Source organism: Gossypium raimondii, chromosome 11 (assembly GCF_025698545.1).
Source record: "Gossypium raimondii isolate GPD5lz chromosome 11, ASM2569854v1, whole genome shotgun sequence".
Taxonomy (NCBI): domain Eukaryota; kingdom Viridiplantae; phylum Streptophyta; class Magnoliopsida; order Malvales; family Malvaceae; genus Gossypium; species Gossypium raimondii.
Window position 1 is genome coordinate 47,961,471 of NC_068575.1, and position 8,995 is coordinate 47,970,465.

At 32.8% G+C, this 8,995-nt stretch overlaps 1 protein-coding gene and 1 long non-coding RNA gene across 3 annotated transcripts; both read right to left on the bottom strand.

The window, feature by feature from the left end:
* Window positions 1-2,065: 2,065 nt before the first annotated feature.
* Window positions 2,066-3,353, bottom strand: LOC105803467 (uncharacterized). Its single transcript, XR_001136456.2, has 2 exons — window positions 2,975-3,353; window positions 2,066-2,286 (listed from the first exon to the last, which is right to left on the bottom strand). It is a non-coding gene; the product is annotated as an uncharacterized LOC105803467 (long non-coding RNA).
* Window positions 3,354-3,928: 575 nt separating this feature from the next.
* Window positions 3,929-7,847, bottom strand: LOC105803465 (CSC1-like protein At3g21620). Of its 2 annotated transcripts, XM_012635678.2 has the most exons (11): window positions 7,240-7,846; window positions 7,007-7,153; window positions 6,767-6,902; window positions 6,449-6,550; window positions 6,266-6,385; window positions 6,095-6,175; window positions 5,665-6,005; window positions 5,344-5,589; window positions 4,920-5,244; window positions 4,595-4,828; window positions 3,929-4,355 (listed from the first exon to the last, which is right to left on the bottom strand). In XM_012635678.2, the coding sequence occupies exons 1-11, from the start codon at window positions 7,554-7,556 to the stop codon at window positions 4,098-4,100; spliced, it is 2,307 nt and encodes a 768-aa protein (XP_012491132.2). In that variant the 5' UTR covers window positions 7,557-7,846; the 3' UTR covers window positions 3,929-4,097. The 2 variants fall into 2 exon arrangements, with proteins under 2 accessions (XP_012491132.2, XP_012491131.2); XM_012635677.2 differs by having other exon boundaries at window positions 6,266-6,550; window positions 7,240-7,847.
* Between the last annotated feature and the right edge of the window lie 1,148 nt (window positions 7,848-8,995).

The following is an 8,995-nucleotide window of genomic DNA, read 5'->3' on the forward strand; positions in this document are numbered from 1 at the left end:
ATTTTTTTTCATTTTAGTCACCTCCATTAATTCATTTTATTGCATGTTTATCTTAGTCACCCAAATTTAATAATTTTTATTTTAATCTCATTTCTTTTTTTAATTAATTAAAAGATAAAATGGTTTTTCATGTAAAACTCAAGTTTTTTTCCTTTTACAGAAAAAAGGAAATTAAAAGATAAAATGAATAAAATGTACTAAAATGAGTGTACAATTAACAACAGGTGACTAAAATGAAAACTTTTTGTAAAGATGATGCCCCTATTTGGAAATTTGTATTTTTCAATGATGAAAATAATAAAAAAATATGATTGGTACAGCACACATGGGTTTATGGAACCCACCATGAGGATATTAAATAGCCTTTGAAAGGGAGGAAACATGTGCCAAGCTTGTAATGGTATTTGGCGACTTGATTGGAAAAGAACAAAATGAAGTGGGCACAAAGCCAAACGTAATGTCCTGTTTCCATGAACCAAATCAACTTCCATTGTTTTCTTCATTCAACTTCTTCTCTGTTTCCTGAGATACTTCGTTTTTCATCTTTTAAACTCTCAAAATAGTAACTAATTATATTATTCTCACTCTTCCTTTTTTGTTTTTAAAAACATCTTACATTGGCACTAAATCTAACATATATATACACTCATTTTCATGTCCAAACATCTTACATCTTACATGGTCCCTGCAATTTCTTGTTTCACTCTATCATCATACGTTGTAAGTGACGATATTTTAATAGCTTCCTATCAACTTCTCAACATGCATATTATTTTTCTCAAATTAACACTTGAAATTTTATTTTCCTATTAACTAATTTGGTGTTTTTTTAACACCCTTAAAATTTAGTAACATCAAAAGATGTCGTTATCTAAAATTATTAATAAATTTAAATATATAAATAATAAAATGAATAAATAAAAATCTATTACAAAAATAATTGCTCATCTTCATCTCTTAATATTCATCATCTTCAAAACTTCATTTCTTTCACCATTGTCTTTCTCGAAACCATTTTTTTAGAGGTCGTTGACTTTTATTTTGAAAATGAAAACGAAAATAGAAGTCGCTACCGATCATTTTTATGAGAAGTGATCGGATCACCTCGTAATTTAATCATTTTAATAAAAGTTTAAATTTACTAAAACGATAATTTTTGGTCTACAAAATCTAAAAAACGGGTTCGGGAGTCGGTTACGCACGAGAAAAGATTAGCACCCTTGATACGCCCAAAATCGGTGCCTAGTTGATTAATTAATGTCTTAATGTCGAAGGTTGAAAATTTGAAAGGAAATTTAAAACACGATCCCTTTTTATTAATATTATTAAAAACGCTTGAATAAATCCAAAAAGAAGTTAAAGACCTACTCATATCAAGGTAACGAAATGTCACATCTCGTAAGTTAGGACACGATGTTTGGAACTTTAGAGAATAAACTTGCCTTTGATTTTCATTGAAATTTCGTATATTTTGAAACTTGAAAGGATATTTTGCTATTTAGGTTTAACGAGAAAATCGAAACCCTATAAGTTAGAGTACGATTTCGTATCTCCAAAACGCGAAATATTACCTTATTTTTTGAAAGTTTTCCTTTTTACGAATTGGAGTAAGAATTAATGCAATATCTAATAAGATATATTTTAATTTATTCGAACGTAGTGTGAAAGCGAACAAATATTTTTAAAACATAATGTATAATACAATAATAACGAAATAATGTAAAATAACTATATGGGTAAAATATTTAAAAGGTAAATAACAAATAATGGAATACAATAATAATAATGATGTAATTATAATAATAACACCAAATAATAATAATAACAATAATCATATTAACTATTATTCTAATGCTAAAACAATAGAAGTGAATTAAACATTAATAATAATGATAGCAATAATAATGATGATAATGAAATTTATAAACAAAGGAATAAAGAACATTATAAGTTCTAGGTACAAGAAAAGCAATGCAATAAATAAATGAATGAATAAAATAAAATAAAATAAAATAAAATAAATAAAACAGAATCAAAAGAGTAAATAAATAATAAAGCTTGAAAGTAAACGATTAAAGGATTAAATTGAGATTAAAATACAATTTAGAGTCTAAATTATGATGAAATAGATGAATAAACCTAAAAAGGACTAAATCGGAACTTGAATAGAATTTAAGGGCAAAAATTACAAATAAAAAGGAAGAAGGGGCCAACTAAAATGCGCTGAAAAACGACGAGGACCACATGGGAAATTATTCCCAGCCCCTGGCACCGTTTCAGTATGGACTGAAATGAAACAAGAACGAAATTATACCGCAAAATGTAAGAAGGAAAAAACAACGAGGACTAAATTGTAAATATTCGCAAAAGTGGAAGGACCGCATCCGAAAATCGCCCATTCACCGCAGAAACACGCGGATCCTATAGGCAGACGAGTCGGTTCACGGGTCATAGGCCAAAACGACGTCGTTTTGGTCTCTGAACCCAACTCTCAAAACGGCGCCGTTTAGTGGTTTCTATTTAAATCAAATTCTTTTCAAAAATTTTCATTTGTCTTCTTCCTCAGAAAAAAAACTGAAATTCTCTCAACCCTTCCCCTTTTCTCCGGCCAAATGGGCCACCGCCCGTCCGTCATGGCCGTTGGCCGAAGACGGCGGTTACCGCCGTATACGGCGGCCGGAGTCCCAAATTTGTTTCTTCAAATTTGTTTTCATCACCATTATCACTCCAAACAATTAGAACCAAAATAAAAGACATTTCAATTTTGAACTAACTCAAAACTTTGCAAATTGAAACCCAGACCTAGAGAACTCAAAATAATCTAGAACCCCAGTATCAACTCTTTTTTGTAAAACACTCCGCCAATTTTGCATAATCCACACATAAATGTTTATACAAATTTCCATAGAACCATCAAACAAATCAAAATTGGGAATTAAAATTCGACTTTGATATAGCTCAGCATATGGGATACCTAGAAAATTGCAAGCACAAGACCGAGAGGGTATATTGTTTCTGTGACATGCATCCTTTGGTCCCTCAGCCCGCTCTTAGCCTCACAAGCAAACTCCCTAGCCTGTGGTGAAGATCGAAGTTTTGAAAACCCAAAGATCAATTTTTTATTTTTAGCCTTTGAAGAGATTTTCTAGGAAACACAAGACAAGATTTGAGACAAGGAGAAAGAGGGAAGTGTTTTGGTGGTAGGATCAGCTGGAGAAAGCCATGGACGGCACTGTTATGGTAACGATTAGAGTATGAAAAAAGAAAAGAATGGAGAAAATGAAGAAGGAAATGAAATAAAAAAAAATGAAAAGAAAAATAAAGTTAATGAAGTAAGAAAAAAGAGTTTTGATTTATTTTTTTTTGGTAATTTTGCTAGTTTACGAATTATTAATTATAATTTATAATCTATTTTTAGATTTAAAAAAAACATTTTTAATAACTTTTCGAATGACATGACATAATTTCATAAAATCACATGTCTCAAATCTAACACCATTACAAAAGAAGTGTCAATATAGTGGATGGAATAAAAATTCGGGTTGGGACAAATAAAACCTTAACTACTAATTTAAGATAAATGAATAAATTCAAATACCAAGATTAAATTACATTTTGCCCTCTTATAAATCATTAAATTATAAATTTATATAAAAGGTTAAAATTCACATAATTTGTGGTATATTATAAATTGTAATCCATACATAGTGGTATTAGCAAGAAAAAAGATGTATAAAATGTTAAGTCAGACCCACATGGGATCCAACCCAACCCATCTTTTATATTTATATATATTTCAATTGAGAACTTCTGTGGATGACTTTCATGATCGAAGGCTTAAGGGGTTCTAATCCCACATTGGCTGTCAAGTTTTTAAAATTTGGTTGGAAGAGTAAAATCTGAAGATTATAAAATTTAACCCCCGAAATCAAAACTAAGAAAGAAATTTCTCTTCATTGCTTTCTTTAATTATCATTTACAATGGTATCAGAATGGGGCCGAGGTGAGGAGAATTCAACCACTTAAAACCCTCCTAAAGACCTCACACATGTACAGTGCGAGAGTGAACCAATATCTAACAATGGACCTTCTAAGTCTTAAGGTTTTAAACATTCATCGTTAACTTGGTCTAGGGAGAGCACTGATCCACCATCTTTACTAGGCATTGGAGTAAACCTTTTCGACGTGCGTTTCGTTGCAACCAGTGCCGGGGAACGCTCCCACTCACTCTCACTCTCACTATCACTCTCATCCGCAGATTTGAAAACCGGGTGGATGTACGCATTTTGAAGGAACCCTTTCAAGTTCAAGTTTGCTTCCTTTGCTCGCTCCAATGTATCTTTCATCATTGCTTCCTGTAATAAACCCAGAAGAGTTGCTATGAATTCCAGTTGTAATATAATGTGTACATAAAGAAAAAAAAAAGAACCTTTTACTTCGTTTCCCTTTTATAAGTAATGCAAAACTTGGAGTTTAGCCTAATTGATTATCATCCCCCACGTATGAAGTTCAAATATTGGCATTTGCAACGGAAAAATAGAAGCACCAAAGAAATACCAAAATCTTGCTTCTAATTTAGATCAGTACAACTAACCTGTAAAGGATATCTAACAAAAGCTGGTTCATAACGCCCTTTGCAGAATCTGTGGAAGCATATGGTCAATACGGGAAGGGTGATAAGCAATGGAGTCGACTGAGAAGCTTCTTTAGTGCTCAATAATCCCATTAGTAGCAGCTGTGAGACGATTAATGCAGCAACGACACGGACATGAACATCAGGCCAGAATGCTGCAGCACTTTCATATTCCTGATGGTAAACATTTATGATCTACAAGTTCATTTCGGTATGTATTAGAGCAAGAATTTCCAGGAGAAAATGAAACAAACAGTTGGCATAAGAATATTAGTTTAGTTGTTACCTGATGACGGTATACGACATAAGCCAAGGCAAAGAATACTATTATGAAGGGAAGCAGTATCGGAGTCACCACAGCATAGACAAGACCGAGTAGGAAGTAAAGCTGTATTTGAGGTTCGCCGGTGTTAAAGCCAATGGTCCCGGGATCCATTGCTTCTTCCCGGTCCTTTTCTGTCTTAACCAAGAAAGAATTCTTTAAGTGGTAGATTATCAGGGGCTTCAACCTCAGTATCTCCCCAGCAACTCCGGCCCAACCATCAACCATTATATAAGTAATGAAGAATGTTGCCTTCATTGGAATTGAGACCCCAATTGTCTTTGGTATCCTACAAGGAGACATGTAAGGCAATGCAAACAGAGAGGATGGTCATAAGCTAATCCAGCAACTGTATTATAAAATAGAAGGCATATTTATGAGAACGTACTGACTAGTAGATTGGTGGATAAAATGATTAAGTTGCTGAAACGCAGTTCCAGTTATTATGCTCCCAAGAAAAACATTAATAAATTGGAAGAAATAATATCTACTCGCAGATCTCCTTTCCAGAGCAGATAGGCTAATAAATCCTTCGAACTTTGACATCATCATCAATATAGTAGGCAGGAACAAAAGAAATATCTTCAGAGCAATCCCAGGAAGAAAACCTTGGATGAATGACTTTATGAATTTCCTGCATGAAACATGGATGTTGCTAATTTATGCTAGGCATGAGCAGAAAGAAGATGAAGAAGAAAAAGGAACTCACACTTCAATTATGGGTTTGAGGAAGGGAAGCGCTTTCTCAATGCTCTCAATGTTAGCAAGCGATTGTACAATAGCTATAGGGATCATGAAAAAGAATGTAAGAAAGAAAAATGCAATGGCAGCAATAAGCCTGCGAATTGTGAGAAAAACAAATGGAATGGCTAAGTTTTCCCAGTAAACATCTCGCGGTTCAGGAGCCCACTCGGTCAACCACGTAGTTGGGTTCCTAGATTGTTGGGTTTGTGCACACACAGCAGCTCCCCATCGAGTTTTGAAGGAAACGAATGCTGCTGGCATGATTGATTTTGTGTTGCTACTAACCTTCTCTCTCTCACCACATATCTGACAACAGTCATTAAAGGAACAGATACTTAAGCCCATATTTCCATATTATTACCACTGTTACTATAATCTAACCAAATGCGACTTACATCTCTAGATAATCTCTCAACAAAGGATGTATAAAAATCGATTGCATCTACTCTGTTTCCCCAAAGGCCAAGGAAACCAGTCTGCTTGATGGAGAGAAACTCATCAAATGAGCTTTGTTTTGAGTTGAATATTAAACTAAATATTTTACCAAAAAAAAAAAATCAGAGTACCTTCAATGAAGGTCTCTTTAAGGGATTCCTTTTGTATTTATTTTGATAGAAGTCTAGCCAATTCTGAATTTTCTTCTTCTCATTGACCAATTCTGAGAGCTTGTTAGCGTTGTAAACAAGCTGCAACAAAGAAAAGGTTATGGAGGATGGTATGATTTTTAATGTTGATGTAAGAGACCAAACCTGGTGACTGAGATAGTGATGTGGATGGTTGACAAGGAAGAAATGTTGGACAAGCTCAGTAACTGATTCATCGGGATCAGGTGGGACGTTTCTGGCCAGTACCTTTATACCAAAAAAATGATGTCACAGAACAAGAACTGGACTTCATTCTTTATCATAATTTAAATCTTCATAGCACTAGGATTCTCTTAAACCCCACATAATTACTTATCTGCTTCAATATGAGTGGGTTCAAAAGTAGACTTAATAAAAATTCACCTTATTTATCAAAAGTAGACTTGATTCTCTTATGAAAGAAGTAATAGAAATAGAGGTTACTGTAAATTGGTCAGGGCGTCGTTGGTCCGACGCAAGGAAGTGCAATCTCATAGCTGCTACTATCTCATACTCTCTTTTCAAAACGTAGCATGTCCAAAACGTAAAGCCATATGCCAGTACTAAATGCGTCCAAAACCTACAGTTAATAATTAAAAAAAGAAGAACGAAGCAGCAATTTATTTTGTCATATGATTATTCAGAAAACTAGTTCAACTATTGAAGTGTAGTGAGAAAGCATACTTATGCGATCCAATCGGAATATTTGATATAGAGAGCTTATCTATATCGCTGTATGTTAAACCCGAATGCTCCAACGTATTATTGCTCCAATTAACTGGAATCATCACCGTAAATGCTGTCAATGCTATGGGACCAAATATTTTAAGCCTGCCACCAAACCAACATCCCACTAGCCCCATCATGATCAAAACCAATTTCTGATTTATTACTAGTGTTTCAATACAAATACATACCCCAACAAGTAAATCCTCAAGTAAACAGCTGAATCCAATCCGGCATGGTCGATCAGCTCAGGCTCCGGCATTTGGAGTGCGGCAGGCATCCAGTTCAGAAACCTGGTGTATGACCTCAGGTCCAAGTTCACGAACTTGCTGGCAAACGCACTTCCATTCACCAAAGGACTGCTTCTTAAGCCTTTGATATACCATTTGGGGAAGTAAACCCTGTCATTCACTGGTTGAATCCGAAGCATTGCAAATGCTAAAAAGAAAGCAAGTGCTGTGAGAATATTGATAGCTGCTGCAACCCCGATATCGTTTAGAGTAGCCATGTTTTATTTGCTTCAACGATCAACAAACACCACTTTCCTGGAATAAAAAGGAGAGAAAATCAAAGGTGTGTGAAAACGAAATCAAGTGGAAGGTTAAGATATGGTGGTGGGATTTGCACATTCCTTCTTTGTCTGTTTTCTGTAAAGGCAAAGGATCAGAGTATAAAAGGAAACAGAGATATCAGGTCAGGTTATTTATTTATTTATTGTTAACATCAACTGATGCAGTGGAGCAGTTTTTCCTTTTCTTTCTTTTTTTATTAAACATTGATTGGTGGTAACGAAGAAGACATAAGGGGTGTGTTTGGTTTGTTAATACTGAAAATCAAATAAATCGAGTTAATCACTTTAATAGAATAAATCAAATCTATTTAGAAAATCAAATAAACCAAAATGAAATTTTTTGGTTTTTGATTTTTTTTAATTAAAATATTCTAATTAATACTTATAATTTTATTTCACATAATTATCTTCTTTATTCATCGTATCACTTTTATATTTAATTTTGAATCAACTCAAAAGATATTACTTTCTTACATAATAAAATTCTTCCTTTAATATATGCTTTATATATATAGTTTTAATATGCGCTTAAAGTAATATATATAAGCGTATTTAAAACTGTATTATATATATTAATTCACATTTTAGGCCATTATCTAAAGCGTATTAACTATTGAGGTATTCTTGTTGTTTTTATATCAAAACTATATTATGAAGAAATAGCATCATTATATTTAAATTATAAGTATCGTAAAAGTTTTTGCTACCCAAATTGAGCTGTATATTCTTTTATATTGATTTATGAAAGTTTGGGTTGAATCCAAACAATCCATCCCTTTCCTAATTATAACAACTTTAAAAGAATAGAATAAGATGGTAAATGAGGTATAATTTTTTTAATATATCAAATAAGGCTTATTTTAAAATAAAGTTTCATTTCAAAGAAAAATTAAGTAGGAAATAAAATTAAATCCTTTTATTGAATCAGAAATTTACTAATATATATAATGAAACTGATTAACATTTCCAATTAAATTTTAATGTGATTTTAAAATTAGTGTGGGATGTGACCTTTCATTTTATTTATTTTCTTTGCATTCTGGATCTGCCTTCACCATATTCAACTATCTTATCAATGCAAAACTGCAACAATCGACATCTGTTGGGGGGTTTCTCCCTTAAAATTGAAATTAAGTTATTTTCTTTGCATTTTCTTGCATAAATTAAAGCTGTTAAAAGATGACTGATATTTATTAGCTCATGTCTTAATATTCATTACTGCAATATTATTTTTTAATTGAAAACATCTTGATCAAAGGAATTATAGTAATAGGTAAAAGAAATTTTAATTACATTCATCAACTATTGACTCAAAAACTCCAAAACCCAAAGAAAATTTCTTGCTCTTAACGTTTATAATTGTTATGACAGAAAGC